Source organism: Pelmatolapia mariae, linkage group LG12 (genome assembly GCF_036321145.2).
Source record: "Pelmatolapia mariae isolate MD_Pm_ZW linkage group LG12, Pm_UMD_F_2, whole genome shotgun sequence".
Classification (NCBI taxonomy): domain Eukaryota; kingdom Metazoa; phylum Chordata; class Actinopteri; order Cichliformes; family Cichlidae; genus Pelmatolapia; species Pelmatolapia mariae.
In genome coordinates, this window is record NC_086237.1 from 34,950,553 (window position 1) to 34,978,183 (window position 27,631).

The following is a 27,631-nucleotide window of genomic DNA, read 5'->3' on the forward strand; positions in this document are numbered from 1 at the left end:
CAAAAAGCTAATGTATATTATATTATATTTGTATTTGGTGTAAGGTAACAATCAGTGTAAAAAAAAAAATCAGTTCTTCCTCCAGTGAAGCGGCTTTTTTAAAATTTTGGATCTGCCATGCTGAAGATGTCCACCGGTAACTCTGAAACCCTAACTGCAAGCTGCTCCAGGCTAGTTTGCTCAATTCAGTTTATTTATTTTTATATAGTACAGACTGCCTCAAAGTGCTTTATATTGTGAGGTAAAGACCCTACAATAATACAAAATTGTAAACATACTTCCCTTTTGCTGGAAATCCAATGCGATTTAGCATAAGAAAATGTCAGCCCTAGTGGCAGCAATGAAAGAAAATTTTCTTGGCAATCAGTCTTAATGTTGATAGTGTCATTTTTAAACTGCTTAAGTCATACAGTAATAGTACTGCAAGTAATTCAGAAAATTCTATTATGTGCATACAAGCCAGCAGGTTATAGTTAGTTACTGTTAGAAATAGTATCCTCTAGACTGCTTTAGATTAGGGCAGCCTGACTATAGCTCTTGGAAATATGAAATATAAAAGGTCATTTTGTCGGGATAAATGTGACAGATGGGGCCAAAACACTCTAAGCCAAAGGGTGTTTCCAAATAGAATAAAGCAATCCATGGATTCAATACACCACAAAAAATCCATCACTTTCTGTGGATTTTAATCTGAAATGTCAGGATGTCGATCAATACCACTGAAACTGATCCACACCATCTCATAGAGTTATCCTGTGGTCTGTGATTGAGGATTTGACAAGTCGAAAATGATTTCAGACACAATATAGACACAGTTGTTATATGGTTTATTCAGGTGAAACACTATTCCACATACATAGAAGAACATCAGGTGGAGTCAATGAACAGATATCACATGTTCAATAAACATTTTTGCAAGATCCAAAGACAAGTATAAAGTACAGTGCAATGCAGAACATTCAGTAGACTACCAACATGTTTGTACAGTTTTTTTTCACCTGTTAAAAGAAAATAAATATTGGTTTGTACATTTTGCTCTGATAATAAATAATACGTCCATGTCTGATGGATTTCTATGTTTGTGTACAATGCCAAAATGTCTCAGAGAATAAGGCAACAAATCAAATTAATAACTTTATTCCCCTAAGACAGTGTTCCCTCACTGGTGATATAGGAAGTGAATGCGAGCATCTTTTGCCAGTCAGTTAATAATCTATTCATCACATTCTAGTCAAAAAATAGATACATCTATGGTAAAGTGATTCTTTATGTCTAAATTATTTTTGGAAATGGATGAACAATCATGGCGGTGAGCTGTATTTGTGCGTTGCAGCACATGTTAAAGTGCAAAATGGAAACAAAGGTTTTTGTAAATAAATTGACTTTTATCATTTTTGTCTGTGTTCCCCTATGAGCTGACACTTTTGACAAATTGCTGAGGTGCATGTGATAGTCCTTACCCTGCCTGGCTCTGTGAGATAGTTGTGTTTTTGATTCCTGTTTGTGGTTTTGGCTCCTTTTAGAGCCAAGTTTGAGGAACAGCCAATCTCCTTGTTAAGTCTGATGTAATAGCTATTACTGGGTCCAAATACTCCCTCAGATCCCAAATGCAAGCAAACAGTGAGGCACCATTTCAGCGGTTATTGTAGCTGTTTTCCTGTGTAGTACAGGCACCCATGAAAAAGGAGGATGTATAAGGTTGAGAGGAGTTAGAAGTTGAGTATTTTTAAAACAAAGTATTAAAAAAATATAGATCGGCACTGCTATAACTTTGGGTATTAACAAAAATCAAACTGGGATTGAAGTTAGGCTTTTTGACATACAATTTCATGAAAGTAGCTGCAACTCATTTGGCTAATTGTTGGTGAAATAATTCCTCTGCAAGTGCCCGAAAGCTTAGAAAACACCATCTATAACACAAGGTTAGTCATGATTTCCAAGTTATTGCAATGATGACATCTTGTTTGCCAAAATAATTTATACAGATATTGTTGTTGAGCAGTATTAGATCTTTTTGTGAACCATTTAAATAGTAGTGCAGGGTACAATGAGTTTATAAAAGCGTAACTTAAATGTATGCTAAAAATGAATTTTGCTAATAAGAAGCTGGCAGTGGCAAAATGATGATGTTTTTTTCCCATTTGACTCAGATCTACTGAATGAGGGACACAGCACTGCAGCACTTAAAACACTCGCATCTCAGACAACACAGTAGAGGCTTGGGCAGAAAACAGTATCATCAAAAGGTCAATACATCACAACTTAACAAGGGATATTCATAGTCTTTTTTCAGGGTACTGTGGAGGGCTTTTTTTTTTTTATCTTTGGCTGGTGTTAAATACAAAGTTTGTAAGAGACTGCAGCATTTCTGATTTCTGTTCAATAATTCAAAATGATCAGAATTCAGAAATTGTGCCCTTATGTGGCCCAGTTCTCCAGTCACAGATTCCTCCTTAGCTTTGGTAATGTTGGCTTATATGTACAATACACATTAATAACAACAGACCTTACCTAATTGCATGCACAACAATCTAAACTACACACTTTGTGTGTTGTTTCACATGTTATTATTTTATTGCAATTCTTTGCCATCCAGCCCCTGTTAAACTTTAACTCAATGGGCAGCTTCAGACATACAGTCTTCTCATGCTTGAGCTTTCCATCTCAATGAATAAGACAGTTGTTCCATTTTCCCTTGAACATCACCAAATATATCTGCTCTAGAAGTGCTATAGAGAACTAATGCAAAACCATTTCAAGGATTCATGTCTGTACTGAGTTTTGTGTAATGTCTATTTCACATACAGTTATTGCTCTTTAGCAACACGTCCAGACATAAAAACACTTAAAAAGAACAAAATACATTGCTTCACATTTTTCCCTAATACCAACCAGATGCATATTCTTTAATTACTTGAGTGATGTATTTTGAACTGAATTACTGCCCCGTGAGTGTGTGATGACTTCAGGCCTGAATGTCCATAGCTTAGCAATTCCAAAAAAAACTTTTTTTCTAGGAGCATACTGTATATTACCACAGCCCTTCTTTTTCATGCAGTTGTATGCTTTATATTTGTTGTGAATGCTGATACCCTGCACCACACACAATTGCTCACAGTTTTCATTAAGGAATCGAAAACAGCTCTAGTACACAGTCATAACAATTAATACATTAAGAAGAACTTTTACAAATGTGTCAATACGACTGTTTAAATCCATGCATGTCATGCATAGATGATGATCATTGTCTCAAGCCTGCAAAGCAGACAGAGTCGAGTGTTTACTGCATGACCAGTTATTTTCAGCCAGTTGCCTGTCAGTTCAGCATCTTCCTCCCGAGAACAGTTAACCTACTTCACCCTGCACCATCCTGCTAAGACCAAAGCCCCGCAGCCTGTGAATGAATGGGAGCATCCACACAGTCACATCCAAACCTGCAAACCTATTAAACCCTATAAACTATTATCTCACTTTCTTACCAAGCTATTGTTATTTCCAAGTGGTTTTGAACAATGTTGCACCCCATACAATTTCTCCAGAGCACTGTGCACTCCAGACCTTGCACACAATATTTCACAGATTCTTTCTATTTAATATTAACAAACCCCATAGTACACTGAACAAATACAAAACTGGACAGTCACTAAACTCTCTATAGCTGCCACCATACTGAATGCAACACTGCTCAAATGCACATAGCTAATGAATACTAAATGTTGTGTTACGAAGAGTGATATGTATAGTTAGTTGTCCATTTTAAGAGCGCCACTGTCTCTTGGTACGTAAGGTCCAGGTGTCCTTGGAACTGTAAGTTGTCGGCATGTATTTGCCACCGAGACAAATGTCTGTGTCCTTGGGGACTCCAGTTTTTGTATTCTACAGTCATGTTTTATTTTACACGCATGTGATTGTCTGTATTTGTTTTTGAGTTTCATCTTCACAGTCTTTTATGGTAGCCAGTAAATGCTGGTCAAGGCAGAAAACGCCTCAACTCTTATTTCATGCCACTTCGCAGCACCTGATTAGCTGCGATGAGCATGACGCTGATGATGAAAGCAATGGCAAAGGCGCATATCAGGCTTTTGCGCACACAAGTTTGCTTGACTTGCTGCGTCGGGCTGGAGCCTGGGGAAAAGGAAGTAGGAAGAGACACAAGGAAAAGCAAAATGAGCTGAAGGTCCACTGAATCTGGTATTATTTAATGGTTGAAAGACATTTGATTGTTATTTCCAAATGAAAAGCTCACCACAAAATCATACAACTACAAGAACACAAATGAAGGGGAGTGCACACAGCCAAGAAAATTTGCTTTCACACCTGTATGCTACATAATTGCATCTAGATTGAAATGTTAATTGGAGTTTTGGAACAATAAACCAATGAAAGGGCACCTGACTGGCATATTAAAGGACAAGACATCGTCAAAACTATTGTGAATCAAAGGTGTAATTGTTTAGGTCTAACGCAGATGCAGAATCATCTCCAGTAAAGTTAGAGTTCATATCTGTTGTACTTTTACATCTCCCCTTCCCCAATAAAAAATAAATAAATAAATGAAAATAGATAAAATATTGTTTAAAAATCTAATAATAAAGAGGCATAATTTGTTTTTTGTTTTGTTTTTTCTGTTTTGTTTTTTTCCCCCACTGAGTGAGAAGAAAGACAGAGGGGAGTAGAAATAATGTCATATTTTTCATATTACAGAACAGCAGCCTAAAAGAGCACAGCAGTTCACTTACTGCTGATGAGTACCTAGAGCACATTTTAATCGAGTGAGCTTGCTGATGGGAGAAACTGGTATCTCCAGTTCTATTCATGTGAGGGCTGAGTTTTGGTGTGGTTTTTTTTTGTTTGTTTGTTTATTTTTTTGTTTTCAAATGCGATTGTGGGGAATTTTGAAGTATGAGAACTTAATCTGAAAGAAATAATAATGTATTCATACTGTTCGACAATGTAAATAGTTGTTACTGTATTATTATTATGATTTGGGACAATATAAGTACAAGCAAACTGAATTGGATGCTGGAAGGCGGAAGCTTAATTCAAAACAAGTTGATTAGTCCAAAGATACAAAGTCCAAAATTTCAGGGCCAACTCGGGAAGAAAGCCAGTGATCGAAAAGACAGACTCACAGGGAGCCAAGCAAGGAGATACTCAGCAATGCAGAGAAGAGAGCTGAAAGATACAGCTATGAGGACATCACAGCAACAAACAAGACAAGATTACACACAGGTTCAAAAGGGGAGAGCTAACAGGTGGGATACACAGCTGGAGACACAATGAGAGGCGGGGGGAAGTTAAGCTCAACACACGACACAGAGGACAACAGTTACTAAAATAAAACAGGAAGTGTGACACAACAGAATAGGAGAATTGGATTAACTTGACACGTAAAGAAGACAGGAGGACCAGCAGGTGAACACAGAAAGACAAACAAAGATCAGACAGAAAGTGAAACACAATGGAAACACAAAGTGAAGTAAATAAAGTTCACTAAATAAACAAGGCTAGAAAATAAGCAATAAAAACCTATACAAAGCAGGAAATAAACAAGACTTAGGACACAAAAGGGAATAACAACAACGTCATATATAAAAAAATAAACACTGACTACCAAGATACACAAAAACCCAGAGATAACCTAAAAAGTAGACCTTTAATACTAAGCAAATATTTAGACAGAGGTTGCTGGAAAGATATAATAATTAACAATATATAGTAAAATACAAAAAGTTTCAAGAGAAAACAAAAAAAGAAAAGAACTTGAACATACATTTCTTTACACAAAGCCAAAGGAATTAAACATTTAAGAAAGAAAAAATACTCAAAGACCCAGAGACCATGATAGGTTTAGCAGATGGTATCGCATTACACAATCCTGGCTTACTTATTGTTGACTCCTTAATCATTGTAGGATTTATCTTAAGATTTTCCTCACTGAAGTACATGACAGAAATACTGACCCCATATAAGCCAGTTTGCAGCTTTGGATCCACAGGTGGAGGCCTCTTGGCTTTTTCAAAGTCAAAGTTTAAATCTAAAGGTGGCTGTGCTTTTTTAGCAGGGCCCCTTGGCTTTGGAGTGACCTGCCTGGAGAGGTAGGGCTCTCAGAATCGTGACTTCTTTTAAATCCCTTCTTAAAAGCCCCATTTTTTCCAGACTTGCTTTTATGTGTTGTTGTCTTTTCATCATCTTTCTATGGTCCTTGTTATTGTTGCTTTTAGTGCTTTTACTATTTATACTGGTATTTCACCTTTCCCTATAATTCGAAATCTCATACTTTAGACAAATACATAATCATAGAAAAGGACAGCAGAGCTTGCAAATGTGATATCATTTACAAGTGAAGATCATTTGTGAAATTAAAAACAGATATAATTTACAACAATTAACAATCATTTGTGTGTAGAGAGTGTCTGTGATTATCAGGGCCTGAACAGCCCAGAAAACCTTGTGCTTTGTTTACAAAGACATTGTCATTAGCATAAATAATACATTATTATATGTAGTGGCTTGTAAATGTCATATCTTTTAAATACACCATGAAGAGCTATACCATGTTTCATATAGCTTGAGGGACCTATAACCTATAAGCAATGGTAATTTCTACAATGCAGTTAAAAAAAAACTAAAAAAAAAACAGGATGTTATTTTTTATTCAATATTCATATTTTATTCATTTATTTGTTTTTTTGATTGTTTTTTGTTTTTGTCTCTAGAAAATCTTGATTACATTCTAGACTTTCGCTTTAACTTCAGGGTACAAAACACACAGCAGTATGCTGAAATATAGGAGGTTCCTTACTGTCTATGTCCACCTGGCAGTCCTCGGGGTTCTCTATGTGATTCTCCTCAGTCATTATGATGTTTTCAATGTCTTTCATGGAAAGATGATCACAGAAGGTGTCATACAGTAGCCTCTTCAGCTCCTCCACTGTAAGCTTCTGCATGTCACACTGGGGATAGACACACCTAACATTAACGTGGACACAGGCTGGAAGGCACAGTAAAAACATACAAATGCAAAGGCAGAAATCTATAAACACACACAGACATAAAATATAAAGAGAATGTAAGTGCATAAATAGCACTGCTGTCTTGTAATTTAAAGAAAATATTTTCTGCAGTGTAGGCTTTACCAGAAGATGGAAAATATGAGTGATATGAATGTGCATTTTAGATTTCTAAATGAATGACATTTAGATCAAAGGAAAATTTGAGTCAGAGATTCCCCAGGTGGATCTGTTACTCAACAAATCCTATTTCTATTAAACTGTCTGATTTGAGTGCAAGCTCCTCATTTTAGGCGAAACATGTGCCCCATGGATCTCAGATCTAAAATTTTAACCTTAGGATTTTGTGGGGTTTTTTCAGTAAATAATAAATATTAGATTATCTTAAATAGTTCATAAAATGAAAAACAAATGCAACATAATTGCTGAAGTCAATCTAATAAAGGTGAATAAGACAGCAAAAAAAGTATTTACTAGCCATTACCACATCCCTTACATTCCCCTTTAGTTGGTGTAATCTAAAGTACTTTCCCTGAACACTGTTTTTGATACACTTCTTCAACTGTTTAATACAAATATCTGATCAGCCAATTACATGGCAGTAACTCAATTTCAAACTGAGCATTAGAAGAGGGAAGAAAGGTGATTTAAATGACTTTGAATGAGGGATGGTTGTTGGTGCCATATTAGTCTGAGTATTTCAGAAAATGCTGATCTACTGGGATTTTTCCACACCACCATTTTTTATGGTATACGGGGACTGGTCAGAAAAAAAGAAACTATCCAGTGAGGAGCGGATCTCGAAGCAATGTTTCTAGCACCTTGTTGAATCTATGCCACAAAGAATTAAGGCAACCCAGTGAATGCAAGGTGTACCTAATTAAATGTCTGGTGAGTGTAATTACTTTCTAAACTACTATTAATTAATTATTTCTTATTTTTATGTGAACAGAATTGTTAATGAGAAATTTGTTCACAGAACAATAAAACTATTCTGTATTATGTATTCTTAATTTGCCTAACGATGTTTTATTTCTAAATTAGTGATCACTGGTCAGTCTCGTCAGCACCCTGGCATCTCAGACACATAAATGACCCTTTGGTGTTAATATTGTGCATCACTGCACAGACACCAGTCTCACTCCCAGCTTGTCACATATGAATTGAGCTCAGCCTAAGCTCATCTCGCTGTTGTGACTGAAGGCACTGTGTGATCAATCCAGCAGCACATGCTTCATACTAGTATTCTGTTATATAATGTTACACGATGCTATGCAACACTCCCTTGGGCTTCTTGACTCCCTCAGCAGGTGTGATTCTTCTTTTGTGCACTGAGCATATGAAAAACTCACATTAATTCCCTTTCTTTCAGACTCAGTTTGGAACCTCATTTTTTTTTTGACAGGCATTTCAATGCTATTATCACACAGCTACAACAAAAACAACCCTGACATGAGCTACATCCCCACTAATTTCTATCACACTGTCAAAATGAACAGCTGATTGTCTAATGAGGTGTCTGTAAATAAATTAATATCTATTTTGCATGAAAAATTGACTTGACTAAGTGATAAGACTGCCACCACATGCAAACAAACAAAGATCCAGGATTCCATTAACAAATCAGTGGATGTAACAATTTAAACAGCTATTCCTTTAAAGAACCTAAATGTTTAATAGCTTTGAAGTTTACCAAATTAATGACGTCTTTGTCTCCTTTTAATAACAAGAAATAATTTTTTATAATGAGCACCTTCCAAAAAACTGAGTCAAAGTCAGTGCCATTGAATTTGTCTGGTAACCCAGCTGCTGTGAGCTTTGGACCCAGAAGAGTAACAAACTCCTCAAAATCCACCTGGCCGTCACCTGCAGAAAAGAGGAACAGTTAGTGTTCATTATAGCTGATTTTTTTTTTCTGCAGTAAAGTCTAGTTTTGTGGGCAAAAGCAGAACAAAGCATCTGCGCTTTTGTGATTTAAAATAGTAAAATCCAATCTGTTTGCTGGCCTCACCATCCATGTCCAGTCTCTGGATGATGACTTCCAACTCCACCTCATTTGGCATGTAGCCAAGGGAACGCATGGCCATGCCCAGCTCCTGCTTTGAGATGAACCCATTCCCATCTCGGTCAAAGACTTTGAAGGCCTCACGGATCTCTGCAGAAGAAGACACACACACAAACACACACACACAAGATGAAGTCTTACGGCAAATGAGGATATGAAAGTGGGACATTTTCCACACACCAAAGACACATTTGTTATGCTGCATCACTGCTTGAGTCATAGTTATATGGGGGTTGGCAGCTCAGGAGAACACAAGTTAACTGCCAAAAGAGAGTCAACAAAAAAAAAAACCTTGAACACAACGCAATGAGATCAGGACAAACTGTAAGGGCAGTAGTCTCTGCCTTGTATTTTGATAGGGATGATTTAAACTTATTAAATAACAAAAGATTTTTCACCCAAAATAGTCTAAAGATAGTGTGTAATTCTGCCACACTGAGAGGGAAAACAGAGACATTCTGGTAAATGCTTTCTGTCAATTCTTTAATAAATGACAGTCAGGTTGAAATGAGATTGGAAACTACCAATGGACCAGCAACTCAAAAATACTGTAAAACTTCTCTGTGTAAGGAATGGCATCATCACATGAAATAAAATCACTCACTGTAATGTGAAGGAATTGCTACAGTAAAAGTGATGAGCTGATTTTAAACTAGCTCCACAGCACAAACACATACTTATCATTTTGTTAGAAATCGAATTATTGTGTGGTCCAAAGAGACTTGAGATGTTTGTGTCAAAACATTTGGCAGTCCAAATTGAAAACATCTGTTGGATGTGTGGCTTTTTTGTATTTGAGTCTGTTTTGTTATTAAGTATCTTAACAAATGATCAGTTACAGTTTGTATCCAAATGTATGCACTCTCTGTCATCAGTTGAAGAAAAACTACAAATTCAAGTCACATTAAAACCAAACCTCAATTGTAGTATGTTTGGAGCTGTTTCTGTGGAGGAGGAGCTTACCGATGAGACAAAAAAAAAAAACCTTATAAAATCAATACCTTGGATCATGAGACTACAAATTGATAACAGCCAGTCTGCATTTCAGGCTGTAGCCATGGAGTTTGAACAGCATGGGCTTTTATGAGGCAGGAATGGTCTAACAATGAGATCTTATCAAGATACATCATGGGAATAAGCATTGCTTAAAATACTTTCCCTTCCTCTTTTTGTACGTAGAGCTTAGAGTCCCCAAGCTGTCTAGTTATTTTTTCAGTATTACTAAGAATATTTAGTTGTCACTATAGCTCAGAGTTTCTTGGCCTAAAATCAGTGTTCATTGGTTTATTTTCTCTTTTGACAATTTAAATCTTTTCATTGAGGGAGAGCTGCATTTCAGTTTATGTTTTCACTGTGTATGAACCTGAAACTAGAACAGAGGTCTTTTATTTTTCATTTATCATTGAAGGGTGACCTATTGTAAATCCCAATTCTATATTTCTGTTTGTATTATTTGCAGCTTTGCATTATCACAGCTCAGAATAATCCTTAATCTTATACCATCCCTTGGTATATTCAATTCATCCACTGTCTGAAATGACCTGTTTTAGCTAACCTCCCTTTACTACCCCTTTGAGCCAGTTATCGTCTCACTAGCTGGCCCTCACAAACAGAAGGTTTGAACTACATGTTGGCTGGTATGACTAGAGTAAGGATATCCCCTCCCCACATAATTGGTAAAATTGGTATGGCCCGGATCTGGACCACAAAATGTGCTTACAGATCTAGTTTGCTAGATGTGGCCCACACATGGGCCAGCACAAGGCCAGTTGCAGACACACTGCTGGCCCTGTGCTGGCCCACAACAGTTTCAGCTCTGGCCCCGAACAGTTTCAGCTCTGGCCCCAGATGTCAACCTAATTTGTACCTTAATCAAGCCATGTAATAACAACATGTGCCAAAACATGCAAAACAGTGCAAAAGTAGCATGACAAAACTCTGTTCAGACAGTGAATGGACCAACTCTTATATAGCGCTTCTCTACTTTCCCAGATTACTCAAAGTGCTCTATACAACATGCTACATTCACCCAATCACACACTTTCTCTAAACTGAGTGCTTCCTAACTACATTCATACACATTCACACTCTTGACATGCAGACTGGAGGAGCCAGGGGTCAAACCACTAACCTTCCGATCAGTAGGGGATCTGCTCTACCGCCTGAGCTACAGCAACCCAGTGGTAAACATGAGTAAACCTCACTAGGTTTTGGATAAAGTGTGCACTCACAAACCTGTCAAACCTGCATTTGAAACGTTGGCTACCACAGCAGTATAGTATTGCAACATGGCATGTGGATCTTCTAACTATAATAGGAAAATAGGAACATAAACAGTGCCATCATTGCCAGACCTGGCCCACATCTGGTTGACATACACTCTGCCATGACACCAGTCAGTCAGAAGTGCCAGCTTGATGGCAGATCCGGGCCAGACCTGTTTTCTATGAGCCTGGGCCACATAACCCAAACCACAATTGAGTCAGATATTGCATGCCATCACATAAACAGTGCTATCATTGCCAGACATGGCGCACATCTGGTTGACATACACTCTGCCATGATACCAGTCAGTCAGAAGTGCCAGCTTGATGGCAGATCCGGGCCAGACCTGTTTTCTATGGGCCTAGGCCACATGAACCAAACCACAATCGAGCCAGATATGGCATGCCATTACATAGACCGTGCCATCTATGCCTGGCCTATATCTGGATGACATACGTCTTATCATGCCAGAAGTCAGCCAGCAGTGCCGGCTTGATACCAGATCCGGGCCAGACCTCCTTGCTATGTGGGTCTCAAGGATATCCTGTCCCCTCTTACATGAATCACATGGTAAATGGCCTGCATTTGTATAGCGCTTTACTTAGTCCCTAAGGACCCCAAAGCGCTTTGGGGTCCTTAGGTCCTCATTCACCCATTCACACACACATTCACACACTGGTGATGGCAAGCTACATTGTAGCCACAGCTGCCCTGGGGCGCACTGACAGAGGCGAGGCTGCCGGACACTGGCACCACCGGGCCCTCTGACCACCACCAGTAGGCAAACATGGGGTTAGTATCTTGCCCAAGGATATTTGGCATGCAGCCTGGAGCAGCCTGGGATCGAACCACCGACCACCGATCGAACCACCGACCTTCTGGTTAGTGGCTGACCTGCTCTGCCACCTGAGCTACAGCCACCCCACATGCAGTTCATGTAATCCAAAGCTTGAGTATTTGGCTCATAGAAATGATGTGTACACAAAATGACCTTATCATGCAATATTTTTAATATATTTGCTATTTTAAAAATGTAATTAGAAATTAATTTTAATATAATATTTTGAGTTCATTCCTGCCTCCGTGAGTTTGCGATTGGGTCCTCATCCTGCCTGCACACAGCCGCATTATGACAGATAGTGTTCAAATTAAGTGCAGCTGAGGTAAAGGTACTCTAAGTGTTTTTTCCCCATCACAGACAACTAGAAATCCACACTACAACAATAAGAAATCAGAGTAATGTGTGTTTTTTTTTCTTTTGTTTTTAGTATTATTTTTACAGCACTTACTTTAAATATAACAGACTAACAAACTCGACAGCAAAGGGCATTAAGTGTTGCAACTACTCTGTGTCAGCAGAAAGCTTCTTCTAAACTTTGAAACCTTGAGTTCAATCACTATGGGAAATCTTTCAGCAGTTAATTCCTCCTCTTTGCCCCACTGCATATTTCCCTTCATTCTCCACTTGTTTACCTTTCACGAGGGACTGAATCCCTTAATTTATGCAACAACATCCACGACCGAGTCACCTACAATTTGAAACTTGTCACATCCTCGTCTTACATGCGTGATTAGCACACAAGAGCAGAGCTGGAGATGAATCTTAAAACAGAGACAATACATAGTGCTCAGGAAATCACATGTCAGATTGGCAGTATTTGTAATTTGTTTGTTGAGATGAAATGTATCACTAAAGACCGATGTAAATCTCATGCGGTCTTTGTAATAAGATTCAGGAACATTTAAATTCCCCACACATCTGGGGAAGTTTTAGATCAGGTCAGAGTAAAGACAAAGATAATTTAGGTGTGTAAATGAGAAAAATGTTGAGTAGGTTTGGAATGAATAATGGAAACAAAATAAGTGAATGCTGCTACTAAATAATACATAATCTGTCTCTATTATATGATTTAGTTCCAATAAAAGCTTTCTAGGTAAGGAAAATAAAATTATAATGTTTTTTTAAAATACTTTTCAGCTTGCAGCCAATAGCTGCTGTTAAATTACTGAACTCTAATGCTAAACGAGTGTACATCATTTGAAGCAGGGTAATGAATGGACAAGCCTTAGGCAACGTCGACAGTGTGACAGTACAACAAATTTCTCAGCAGAAAAAAAAACATAAAACGTCGGTGATGGTAGAAAAGAGCATGTAATTGTGCTGTACTGTATAGTAGCAAATCCAGGAAATAGTCTGTTACAATCAAGTAAATGCATAGGATAGAAAAGAAACTGCACGAAGGGGACAAGGGTACTTAAAAATCATGTTTTTCAACAGATTACGTCTGGATATGCAATTTATAAAGCCAGGTCTGGTGACATTCACAGCAGCTGTTTTGACATCACTTTCCACTGCAAAATGTCTAACTGAAGATATATTCTGAATCACCGAGAGCCTCCAGCTGTGTTTTTTCCTTCACTGGGTATGATGTTATTGTTTATAGAAAAAATAATAGCTCAGTATCCACCTGAGGACCCTGCTCCATCTGTTTACTTTAGAAAGAGGGGCTTTCCAGCAGACACTTGCTGCTAAAACATGTTGGTGCCTCGCAGGAGGCAAGCACATTCTCAAATGAGGTGCCAAAACTGTTTTTGCAAATGATCTCCTTCATGAAAGCCTTTTCATGGATCAAAGGCCAAAGTAGCAGTGTTACTATTAGTAGTTATAGTGTATCATTATATTTGTTATTTAAAAATAATCTGTTGGAGGATGATTTTATGTGGTGACAAACATCATTTACAGAATACTGAAAATGTTGTGTTGTACAGGCTTGAAATATAATGAATGGATTATCATGGCCTGTGAGATACATGAGCATAAAGCTGGAAAATTTAGAGTTTGTTCAAATATTTTATCAAAACCACTTGGTTCCACATGAAACTAGGCCAGAGTACTACTTGAATGAAGTAACAAATCTCTGAAGTAAAGAAGACCATGTGTAATCTCCATAGGCTGACTAGGCTGACTAATCAGTCTCTAAAATAATTAATTTTTCTATTCTTGACCACATTCTATCCAGATAAATAAATTCTCAAAGAGATAGCACTATATCTTAATTTTACCCAGAAGATACCCAGAAGCTTTATTCTTTCCTTTTAATTTTATTCTTTCGCCCAAAATGGACTGGATTCATATGTATTATGTACTAACTGTACTGTAAAGAAGACACTCTCTCTATAACAATAATTTAAAAAAAGAAAAATCAATTAATTAAATTGCACTGCACACTAATCAAAGAGACAAATACTTGTTTAAGTTGAGTATAACAGGTTTTAAATGCTCAGGTAAAACCCAGTTTTTACGAGCAGTGTTTTTTGCTGGTGTAACTGATTTCTCACTTAATCATGTCTGCTAGCTTCAAAGCTGCATTTGTTGGTTTTTGACTATTTTGGCGCGGCACAACAAGCCTGAACCCTTTAGAACCAAGTATGTCATATTTGATATGTGAGGGTTTTTTTTAGTTTTTAGACTTCTTCATCGTCAGTGTGATTTCTTTTTCCCCAAAAAGGCAAAATAATTTGTGTAATAGACTTTTAAGGAATAAATTGTCTGATGCAGCAAAAAAGGATACAAATTATATGCAAAATAATATTTAAGTATTAATATATTTTAATTTATTTTATATTTATTTTATTTCATCAGAAATTTCATCAAAAAATTAGAATTTTCAGGCAATTATTTCATGATTCAGGCTTTCATAATGGCATCATTTATGAAGAATATGCCCTTTGACATCTGAGCACCAACACACTGGGAATGGCATTAGTGAAATAGGCCTTTCACTTGCAGCTCATTATTTGTCATATGAGGGTGTATATTTTCTTCTAAATGATAATTCCCTAAACCTAACTAGGTTTATTGATTGAAATCTAAATCCAACAATCTTACCAGCAAGTTGGAGATCTCAATAGTTCCAAAATGCTTAAGTTCTACTTCCTAAACTAGCCTTTAAAATGGCATCATTGTCTCTGGGCACCAGTGCCAGAGGGCATTTTTAATGGGAAGATGCAGAAGATCATGAAAGCTACCGAGCCAGAAGCTTGTCCTTACATTCACCCACTTGTACCTAGTCATGTTTTCACTTTTTTCCTTTGTTTTACATGTTAACAAAATTCATAAGGAAGCAGCTTTCTGAAATCAGCATATCCTCCTGAGAACTGAGAAAAAAGAACCTTCCCAATGAACTTTTTGGGGATTTCCTGCCTCTTTGGAGGCCACCCGAACACATGAAATATCAATGGAAAGCCCAGGATGTCCTCTATTTAGTACATCAGGATTTTGTAAGGTTGTTCATATAAGTCAAAAGATATAGACCAAAAACAGAGGACATAAATGAATAGGCTGGTTCTCAGCAGGATATGCATAATAAATTTTAAGGATTTAAAAATGAGAAAAAGTTGTTTGTTAATGTCAAATTTGACTTGTTCAAAAATCGACCAGAGGCCGTACAAGTGACAAGCAGTTCCCTTTAAAGTGCCATGTTTTTACAATCCCAGCTCAGAAAAACTTGTGAAACTGCATAAAATGTAAATAAATGAAGAGAACATATGAAATTTATGAACTGAGAAACTGTTCTATATTAAGAAATTTTGAATTTGATGGCAGTACAATAAAAGGCTTGTACACAGGTCTAAATAAAAGCAGCTGTAGGAACTTTTTACAACTCATTAGATTGTCTGTGAAGGTTCTCAGTCATCCAGGTCTGGACGCTTTTCTTTACAAGCTCCTTTGACAACTCATTAGATTCTGAATTGCAACAAGTCAGTAACATGACAGGGTACGAAAAGGAGCATCTTAGAGGCAGAGTTTCTCAGAAAATGGGCAGATGTTCATCTATCTGCAGTATGTTCCTCAACATAAACTGTTAATATCTCATCATTAACAGTATATAGTATCATCAAAGACTATTAGAATCTAGAAATTTCTGTTCACAAGAGACAAAGCCTAAAATTAATATCGGATGCCTGTGATCTTCAGGGCCTCAGGTGGTACTGCAGGAATGATTTTGTCATGTTACTGTATGGACTCAGGGACACGTGCACAAATGATCGTATGTGAACACAGTTCACCATGCTATCCTCAAATGTAGGTTAAATGCTATGATGCAAAGAAAGGGGCGTATATGAATATGATCCAGAAACACCGCAGTCTTTTCTGGGCTGATCTCATTTAAAAGTGGAGGCAAAGTGGAAACCTGTTCTTTGGTCAGACAAATCTAAATTTAAAATTCTATTTGGAAAATATGGACATCACATTTTCTTCACTAAAGGGGAAAGAGACCACCTGACATGTTATCAGGTCCCTGTTCAAAAGCCTGCATATCTGATGGTATGGGTTGTGTATTATTGCTTATGGAAGATGCTCACACACATTGAAAAGCACAATAAATGTTGAATGGTTTTAGAGCAACACATACCCCCGTAAAATATTAGGGTCTGGGTGCTGAACCGGCTTGCAAGCGCTCGAGACCTTTCACTAGCTGAAAACATTTGGCACATCATAAAATGAAAAACACTACAAAGGAGACCCAGGACTGCTGAGCAGCTAAATTCACAACATTCCTCTCCTAGAAGTCCAACAACTGATATCCTGCAGACTGTTGTTAAAACAAGATGGGATGCTATACATGGATAAATACGCCACTGTCCCAACTTTTTTGAACCAATATTCAAGTGTGCCAGTTTAAAAATGTGATGTTTTCTACATTCTTTTGTGAATAAAATATGGGTTTATCATTGAATTGTGTTTATTTACATTTTACACTGCATCCCAACAGTTTTTATTTCTGCTTCCAGCCTTTTTAAATTCCGACTAATGTAATTTTCAGCTTCTGCCTCATTAATATACATTATTTAATAGATTTTTTTCTTTTTAAAGCTGCCTCTTCAGCTCTGTTTCTGGGACCATAGCTTCACCAGGGAAGTGTGAATATTTTCGCTGAAAGCATGTGATATTTGCTTTGATGTACAGAGGTGCTTGTTGGCCTTCAGATGCAATGCCACATAGTCCCCTGTGGTGTGATCTGACATAGGATGAAACCTCAAGTTAAGCTCAGCGGCTGAAAGAGCCAAGCTTCTAAAGCAGAACACCCACAAGAGAAAGGTGCAGTGCACTCCCTTTTGCACTTCTCTCCGTGTACACTGCTGTTTATCAGTGAATTGAGCTGCATCCTTGCAGCAGCACGGAGTTGCTAAACAGTCTGTACACAGCTCTAAACAAAGTGAGGAACCACTTAGAAGTGGAGCTTATTCATGCATATAAATGGAAAAGGCTCGACAAGGCTCGCGAGTTCCACTTTCTCTGCAGTGTTTTCCTTTAAGCCATATTGGGCTAACACTTTACATTACATGTTGGTAAAAACATGGCAACACTGGGACTTTTTCTTTGACAGGTAAAAGTTAATTAAGTAACATTAATGTCTAATTTATTTTAAAAATCAGAAAATAGATTAAACATTGAAAATGTTTACTTGAGAGTTTTGAGTGCTTTGGTTTTAACCATTTTCAGGATAAATTTAGCTTCACTTAAAACTTTTGCCAATTACACATGGTGTTTTTTTGAGCAGAGCAGACTAATGCCAGGGCTTTTGTAACAGCAACGCATCCGTGAACCTAATCCAGGGCTTGTTTTTCAGAGCCAGGGATCCTCTTTGCCTCATTCAGACCTGCATCTGCTTAGGGCTGCTTTGGATCGGTAATTGAAGCGCACCCACTCTTTATGTGAGACCTTATCACTGTGAGAAAAACACTGCTCTTCTCTGTGTGTGCAAACCTTGGGTGACTATTTTTAAACACTCATAGCAACCTTAATCCATCCTTAGCTGGATATGGGCTGACTTGGACATCCAAAAGATTTAAATATTACCATAACAGACTTCTAATAAGGCTCTTGGGGATTTGAAAGGAGTATATGGTGAAGTGTGTGTGTGTGTGTGTGTGTGTGTGTGTGTGTGTGTGTGTGTGTGTGTGTGTGTGTGTGTGTGTGTGTGTGTGTGTGTGTGTGTGTATAAAGAGAAAAGCTCGTCTTTGGGTTTGAAATGAAATTCCACCCTTCGTTAGAAAATTTAAAGTGCATTAACTTTGCCAATGCAGCACTGAAGTGACCACAGGGAAAAACTTTTTTGAATGACTGTAGCCAGTGACAGGCAGTGAAATTTTAGTCTGATGTTCAGTTTTTCTTTTCTGAAAAGGAAAAAAAACATGGAGATCTTTCCATCTTCCTTCTCTCACTCTTATTCTTTGCAAAGCATAAAGTTTTCAGTATCACAGATGATGCCAAGCTGGGATGGGCTCGATAGCCACAAGACAAAAACCCGTCAGAAGCACTTCAAGCATAGGTCAGTCAGGAAGAATCAAAAGCCTCCACTACACAGTACATCTGATCCCCCTCCCCCCATCAGTTCCACCAGGCTAACAGTGCACACTCACTTATGGATGTTGTTTTTCTACCACTATTATTGTGTGATAAAGACTTTTGGTGTATTGTTCATCAAAGGAAAGGAATATTACCCCAGAGAAAAAGCACTTCACCTCCCAGAACTCATCACAGTTCATTTCACAGGTAATAAAGTCTGCGGGATTCACTTCTTTGTGGCAATCAATCAAGATGGAAATAAATGACTTAACTTGAAGCCACCAGGCAGCCATAATCAAAGCATTTCATGATATTCCCCGTTAGTCTGCAGCACATGTTTTTCATCAAAACCCATTTTGGCATGATAGAATGCCATAACAGATTACACTGACTGATTAACTGAGAATTTATATGAGAATATAGATATTGATGGGATCGAAATGTCAAATAACTAAACTATAACAAGGGTCAGGAAAATAATAAATGTCAGTGTCAAGACTAACTTTTTCTTTTCCTCATTATGAAGAAAAGATGTATGCAAAGAAGTGAAGACTTGTCTTCTGCTTAGGTAATAAATTGGGGAAAATGCTTTGTTTGTCATATCACCACAAATATTGCATAGAGGGGGTTTTGTTCAGAGAAAAAATATATATCTGCATACCTCAAAATCTCCCCTTATTTTGTTGATTTAGTCAAAAAAAAAGTGTGAAAACAATACATCAGAGTTTTGAATGGAGATGTGAGCCAGTCACCTCCAGATAAAGCCAGGCCCATTCCCACCCTGCTTTATGCTAGCTGTTTATGGTACTGATATAAAATTGCTTTTCAACTCCATTACCTCAAAATTAAAATTCTCTTAATTGAATTAACCTTCATATATTTTTCTGGTAGACAATTTTCAAACCCTTCAAGATTTTTTTGTGTGTGTCTGTGACCTTGTGGTAACACCTGTGGTGCTGGAGCACTTTGCCCTCTAAGAAGAGGCTCATTTCTGTTAACATCTTTTTCACCATCTATGTCAAGTAGAGCTTTTCCATCCAGGCAGGTGATACATTTATGAAATCCATTTTCAAATCCAGTCCTGTCTGCCTGCCTGTTTGTCTTACAGGCTGTGTAAGATGACCCTGCATCTACGCAGAACTGAGAAGAGATGGGAAGAAAAACAAAGTGAGATTTATTATCCTCAGCCTGATCACATACAAGGACGGCGCTTTAATGGCCGTCCCAAGTGACACACATCTGTAATGCCACCGACCGGTTTCTCTTCTAAAATTAATTACTTTAATGTTTTTGTCTTGCTTGTGTTTTTTATATATCCTTTTTTATCATTTTTTATAGTAGGCAGGAAAGAGTTTTCCGTAAGATTTTTCTGCAGGTTTTTGATCTTTCTTCTAAACTTACGCAACATTATCTCACCGTCCTTCACTGGTACTCACAAATCCATTAGCATAAAAAGTCAAATTCATAATGAATTTGCTGGCTTTATTGGCTTTTTTAAAATTTTGGAGCAATTGAAAAATTACAGCAGTCTGTGTTGCTGTGCGTCCTTCTTCTTCGTTAATCAACAAAAGCCCTTTTGAGCTTTAAAATGATGTTTGGCAGACTTGTATCGATGTGAAAAGGACTTGATTTGTGAGTACAAGAGCGATGGTTTCAGAAGTAGAAAGGCACTTCATTTATTAGCTTGATTCACTTTATTGTTAATTATTTTTTTCAATATGTTTTTTTTAAGAGAAAGTGTTTAGATAAAAACAAACTCTTCTGCGGGAGGGTATGAAAGCATTCATCTGTGGAAGAGGATGCAAGCCATGTTTTTTAGGGGGATCCAATTTAAGGGTAAAACATGGTGTTTTTTTCCGAACGAGAACAATAATTGAGCTAATTCTGGCTTCCTAGGAGAGAGCATGCAAATAGCAGTCGATAGCTGACGTGAATAGGAGAGAAAAATAAGTGTTTGGTTTTGGTAAACACTTCTGGATCGTTTGCACACTCCACACTCCTGAAAATGAGCCAGCGTATCTTCATCCATCAGCACTGGCCATTTGTTATATGTTGTGTCCAAATCTTCTGAGCAATATATATGCTTTAAAATGGTCTCAGTTGACCCCTTAGAAGTACACCCCCGCAACGCCTACTGATTCTGCACCAGCAATACGTTATATGCATAATTTCTGTCTTTCTGAGCAGATGCCGGTGTCTTTAAATATCTTCATTTGTATTCATGTAAGTATTTCCAAAGGAATGGAAGTCAACCCTCCACCTCAGGGCAAAGAAATGAGTCAATGTTGCTGCTGCAGCTACAGTAGGAGTCGAGCAGAAACATCAACAACGCCTCACAGGCAGTTTATGCCATTAGAAACACAGTGGTGTCGGTGGGGTTTTTTTTGAGTAGCTGTCAGTCAAAACAATTTGCAGTCACAAAAACTCTGCCAAGGGAATGACTAAAAATGCTGAAAAAGAAGCCCCAGTAAATGTTAAATGCCTGGTACTGAGATGAAAACTCATTGAATAAACAAAATCTAGTGTGGAAGTCTGAATATTCAATATTCTAAATGCATTTTGATGAAGTAAACAAGCTCTGCAGTTAGTCCTGTACACTACCACAAAAACGCTGACTTCAGTAGTTTCATCATTCAAATAATCAAACTCTGCTGGTTGTGTGAGGAAGGTTTTACATTCACATCCTCTCTCTCCCACCAGAGTGTCTTTTTCTCTGGCACAAAGCAACTTATAAAGCTCCATTTAGTGATATTGTTGTAACCACAGATATATGAAGCAAGTGGTAAATTCTCACCATCATTTTTTGATATTTCATAAAATAAAACTAAAAATGCAGTATCTCTAAATCCAGCTTTCAGTCTCACTGATTTCAGTCTCATTGTTCCAGTCACTTCCCGTTTGCACCATCTCGGCTCTGTGCCATGGGAGGGGTGCAGACGACAGTCAAATCTGTGTTTGATCTTGAGACAAGGAAAACCCCCTCACTCTGCCACAAGTGTGCACAAATGGAGAGATAACTTTGTAGGCTGCACGGATTTCAATTGCTGTAGATGGTTAATTGGTGAGTTTAAAATGCTCCGTGAGAGATTTGTCCCTGCTGGTGCTCTGTGACAGGTCGGGGTCGGGATATGCTTTCATGTTTCCGTAACGGTGATTAAGAGAATCTTTTTTAGTACTAATACCAACACAGTGAAAGTAGAAATAAAGACAGGTTTTATTATAATTTTCGAATACAATGTCTATTCACTATAAATGCTATGCAAATCATGTCATATACTGTCTGCTTACATTTCTATGTTTATTTTGCTGCATGTGCTGAGTAATAATACCTGCAAGCATATGAAATAGCTGAAACTAATATGCACTAACATTTTCCTTCTAGTAGCTAGACATGTAGAATATAATGCTAATGTGATATTTAGTTATTTTTGTTATGAATTCATTCACTCCTTCTATAAATAGCCATTATAATGGTCTTGCTTTTAGGCAGAAAATGCAGTTATTAGAAAACTGGTGAGTTATCCTTTTGTTTGGCTTTTTGAGCAGTTCGCATAAGTATGTCAAATGGATTAATTTGCCTTAATGCCCGAATTTATTTACTACTGATGAATACATTTAGTTTTCCAGAGCGTTTTTTCGGAGCGAAGCTTCTGAGAATCTGTCAGCAACAGAGGAAATTTGGGGCTGATTTAAAAAACGATACAAAAGCACATTTCCTTCCAAAGATGTCCTCACGGTCATAAAACAGAGGGAATGAAGAAAAGATGGAACTAAAAGTTGTGTCAGCAGATGTTTCCTTCAATGTTCTTGTGTATTTCAACAGTGCAGGGGAAAAGGCAGAGGAGATTTCAACTGCAACAATAAACAAACTGTATTATCGCAAGTTTGCTTAGAAAATGCAAACATTTTGCTTCTCTCTTATCTTTTGCTTGTGTCTACCGGCAACTCCTGGCATCTGTTTACATGAGCCTTTCTCTGGGACCTGATACAAATGCTTAAAGCTCAGCCTTGGGACTATTTTGAAGCTACTTCCAATAGTGCTGTAGTTAGGCTGCGTGGAAATGGGCTACCCACTTAATTCCACCTGCAGTGATATTGACACTGAGCTGTGTGTATATATAAATGTGTGTGTGCGTGTGTGTGTGTGTGTGTGTGTAGTGGTGGAGGAGGTCTAAACTATATTGAGCACCTGTAATATGACCAACTGTTTTTTTTTCCTCTTGTGTAGGAGGGGAAATGGACAATATGGAGTCCAATTCAAATTATGGTCACATTACTGTACATTAAAGTAGTTTTTACCACCTCTAAGTTTCTATCATGCACACACACACACACACACACACACACACACACATACACACACACACACACGTGCACACACACACAAAGCATTAGAAAAAAATTGAGTTGTTTTTTCTTTTTTTTTCAATTATAGCTGTGACAGCCTTCTTGGTCAAAAGGTTTGGTGCCACTGGTCCATTCCCTTGGGTGTCCAAGCCAGTAATTGAAAATCAAGTACTTGGTTATGTGTGCCAATAGGGCTTGAGCCTCCTATGCCTCTACATGCGCTCACATACACATATTCACTAATGTGCTATTTCATTTTCTGACAAAGTCTTGTCCCTCTGACGGCCAAGCTGATGATTGTGACACCTCACACTTCCAGCCAATTCTCGTCCCTCTCTAGAGAAGAGCGACAGTGTCGCTTGGGTAATGCGTTCCTCATTTACAAGTCATTTCTGAAACGTCACTGCTGTCAAAATTTAATCAAAATATGTTTAATGTTGTTACTATATATTTTAAATTTTTATGTTTTCAATATTTGCAGTGTCTCCAATCTAGGAAATACTTTAGCACTGGAAGTTCAGTTTGTTAAAATTGCCTTTAAGTGCTAGTAGCCATATTATTCCAGATATCCATATTTAGGGTTTGGGCATTATTTTTGATCATAATTTGTCAGTTAAGATCCAGAATGAAAATCTTGTCTCCTCGTCTTTCACTTAAAATTTGTCATTACATAAAGAAGTAAAACATTTTATCTGTTATTTGTTATATAATCTGCACATTTAAAAAATAAATAAATCACCCAAATGTGATTTTGTGTTAAAATATGTCACACATAAAAAAATAATGTTTGGCATCTGGAGCGTACCACTCACCAATACTGCAGTGGCATCTTTATACAATATGTATGTCTGTTTTTAATGCAAGAGGTCCTACGACGTGTATTCTTCCTCTTCACTTTCTTGCTACTTTTGACAGCAACATCTAGAAAATAAGGGCGAGTCTGTGCAGTTGTCAGCTGCTCCAACAGTCATAATAAATTCCAACTTTGGAATAAGACTGAGTGCAAAATGCACAAGCCTTTACGTCACATAGAAACCCCCATCTGAGATATTTTACATAGATTTTCTGGCTGTGTGGAAGACGAAGGTGCTCAGCAGATTTGGATTAAGATTTGGATATATAAACAGAAACAATTTATATTCCTACTAACAACAGGACAGAAGTTGTTTCTTAATAACAGACAATCTCATAGTGACTAATATGAGTAATGAACAAAATGAGCATTAAGTTATATTCACAGAAAACTGAAACTGGCTTCACTTCTTAGACTCAGAGGCTGTTTCAAGCTTTACTGTTCAATTTATGTGTGAAAGAGGACTCAGAAGCTATGCCCATCTTTTATATACTGTCTACAGCTTAAATAGGAAATGAAGCTATGTTAATACTGGGTAATACACTTTCTAGGGGCTGCAGTGGTTGCACAGAATAAATGAACTCCAGCTTGCGTTACTGTCTTCCATCTCTGCGACACTGAAAACAATAATGAGAGTAATAGCAATATTGTTTCCATAGATTTAAAATTTAGTTAACTAAAAGTAAGCACCAATACTGGCACATAACATTTCATATTCTTTTTCTGCTTTTATTCAACAAACCATTCAGCCCTGTCATGTTCTATATTATTCTCATTTTGTGCTTTCTAGCAGGAAAAGCTGTGAAGCTGTCACTTGACAACGACAACAACAACAATGTTCAAGTCCCTTCATTGACGCTGGCTTAAAAGTCTGCCTCTTTCGCTTTCTCTAAGGCATCTCTCACACAGCATCACAACAGCTGCAAAAGGCTCTGTCACTGCTGTTAACTGTGCATTACCACAGCCTTCTCCAATCAAACTGCCACTATAAGTTGAGCTGTAAAACCCAAATGGCTCACTTTGTCTCCTGACACATGCGGCAGGTAAGTGGATTTGACTAATTGCAGCTAAAATGAAGTGTTGTTTGTTTATTGCATCCAGAGCTGACAGTAAAGTGGTTGGGTGGGGTGAAAAGAAAACTGAGATTTGTCAGTCTCAACAGTCAAGAACTACTTCTGAAACCCGAAGTACACATGTTTGACAATAAAGCACTGTGATGCAATGCTAAAATTAAGAGCATAACATCATGCAAGGATCACTTTTGGCATTGACATGTATCTCTTTTATCTTTCTTTTATTTTATTTATTTTTTGGATTTCAAAGCAAAAAAAGAAAGAAAAGAAAAAGGCAATAAGCATTAAATGAACAAGGGAGATGTGTATTGCGTGTCTTAGCTTTTCTGGATGTTTCTGGTGTTTTCTGAAACAGATAATGTTCAAAATGCACTGGGGCTGTTCTGCCTTTGAATAACCTCTGGGAGTCAAAACCAATATATATTTGGCCTCTTCCACTCAGCTTTTATAATTAACATCAACCTCAGTGTGAAGGTGCCAACCGTATTATGTGTTTACAAGTGGTTCTTTGCAAGTATTGCAAATGCAAACCTGTTTATGTGAGACAAAACTCTGTCATTCCAAATGTGTGCACCTGCAGGTAACATTAGCAGTTTGCTTCTTGGTGTCTCTGCTCCAGCACTCACAGACAGACATTTTTCACAAGACCAGACTTGTCTGTACTTCACACATATACATGAAATGCAGCTGTCAAGAAAAGCCACATCACTTTTAAAGGTTTGTGTGCCCACTCATCTCTCTGAATCTGTCCAGCGAAGGAGTCGAATTTGTCAGAAATGTGTTTGTCCTTTGTTTTTCAAAGAAAGTGTGTTTAATCATTATGGGGGGAAAAGGATCAGAGGTGCAGGGGACGAATCATTTAGCATTAATATGTCAGCTTACAGCATAAACACACTGAAAACATGGCAGCAAAACAAGAACTTCCTCTAATCACATCCACTTGGGGACTTCAGTCATGTCTCAGGGGCTGCTGTATGATAATGTGCAGATGTCACAGGTTCACATTGCAAGCACTCCTGGGATAAACACTCTCATGATCCTGAAATACACATTGTCCTGTGTAGCTGTCATTTTTCAGCATGCTTCTTGGTGTTGATATTTAGTGCTGTGGACGTTAACTGTGTTTTCTGATGTTTCAGATATATTCAACTTTTTTAAAAATGATGGGATTTACCCTGTTACTTAATTTAATAACCTTGCAGATGTGGGACAAATGCTTCACAATCTTCAGGAAAGATGGGGATAAGATACATAAAATATCTCTAAACCATTCAGTGTCTGTGTGGCCAGGCTTAACAGGCCAGTGAATTCCAGCCCTAGCTTCTGGTACTAGATCGAGCCAATGCATCACTAACCTCATAGAGCAACGTTTTATAACAAAATTCCTTTCTAAAAAATCCTGCTTGAACTTATGGAAAATAATGATGTGATAATGTGAATAGACTGAAAACATTTTTTTTAGATTCAATCAGTGAAAAAAAATCGAAAATGAGGATTATTGTAGCACATTCTGTTTTATATAACAAGATAAAGAAAGGGAACTGTGAAAATAAAAAGTGCCCTTAAAATCCAAATCACTTCTAGTCTCGATACTTGTGTATTAAATCAAAGCTCTCCAAGCGCTGTCCAAGGTCCTGACCGCGCGTCTGTTTAAAGGAACTCCACCGCAGGAGCTGACCGCGGCCACATACACTGCCGCTGCACAAATTAACACCTCCCGTATACTCCCAAGTCCTGATAACATTCAGTTCTATGTGAGCAGGTATCATTATTCTCACCTTCAACTTCGTCTTCAGGCAGGTTCACCGGCGCGCTGTAGGAGAGAATGTCAGGGATGGTGCAGATCCCCCGGTACATCAGCGTGGAGGTGACTGGATGCATCGGCATGGCTGCGACCTCTGGATACCACCTGCGCCCTCGTCATACAGAAATGTCTACAGAGAGGATCCTAACTTCCCCGCTCAGTCACCGACGGAAAAGCAAATCCATGGATGAGGGGCTGGGGTGCGAAGGGAAAACGTGGATTCCGCAGCGTGTCCGCCTCAATATGCCTTTTGGTCAATGAATGAAGAGCAAGAAAATGTGTGTGGGGGGGCTCTTACCTCTCTGCAGTTGTTATATGTTTAGAAGGAATAACACACAAAGTCAGTTAACGGAGCAGTGCAGAACACCGAGAAAATGCGCACATAGAAACATCACCATCAGCTCAGACAACCTCCACATCTGAGCTAATTAGCACGTTTTCCGTCTCTGCTGTAAACAACAATTGTGATAAAATTGCGGGTTATGAATCCATCGATTTCTTGTGTTTTTTAGTCCCGAGGATTGTCTGCCGTGATGAAACACATGCATCCACTTGTTGGATACATGCGCTAACTTGACGCACTCCGTCCTTAGGCTCCAGCCAGCTTCATCCACAGAAACGACGTGTTAAAAATCTTTTTTTAATGATGAGTGAATAGCATAAAAGATCTAAATGTGTCTTAAAAGCCCGATATGATGGCAGGTAAAGTAGGGCGCATCCGGATCCTCACAGACAATAATTACTCGCTGGCTCTTAATTGGTCGTGAGCACTGGGCGCAGTGCAATCCAGTTGTTCAGTCTTCAGTGTTTTTGTGAAAGGAAGCTCTCTGTGTGGATCAGATATGTAGTCTCTCCCT

The 27,631-nt window shown here is 38.0% G+C and overlaps 1 protein-coding gene across 1 annotated transcript; it reads right to left on the reverse strand.

The window, feature by feature from the left end:
* Nucleotides 1–847: 847 nt before the first annotated feature.
* LOC134639447 (calcium-binding protein 7) lies at nt 848–27,631 on the reverse strand. The gene is made up of 5 exons (XM_063490634.1): nt 26,749–27,631; nt 9,025–9,168; nt 8,767–8,879; nt 6,806–6,956; nt 848–4,125 (listed from the first exon to the last, which is right to left on the reverse strand). Exons 1-5 carry the CDS (start codon nt 26,855–26,857, stop codon nt 3,995–3,997), a joined length of 648 nt encoding a protein of 215 aa, XP_063346704.1. The 5' UTR covers nt 26,858–27,631; the 3' UTR covers nt 848–3,994.

Coding starts and splice junctions, on each gene's coding strand:
- LOC134639447 (XM_063490634.1), bottom strand. CDS start 26,857: ATGCCGATGCATCCAGTCACCTCCACGCTGATGTACCGGGGGATCTGC. Junction 9,169..26,748: donor GCCTGAAGACGAAGTTGAAG/GTGAGAATAATG, acceptor CTTCTTCTGCAG/AGATCCGTGAGGCCTTCAAA. Junction 6,957..8,766: donor TTGACTCAGTTTTTTGGAAG/GTGCTCATTATA, acceptor GTCTATCCCCAG/TGTGACATGCAGAAGCTTAC.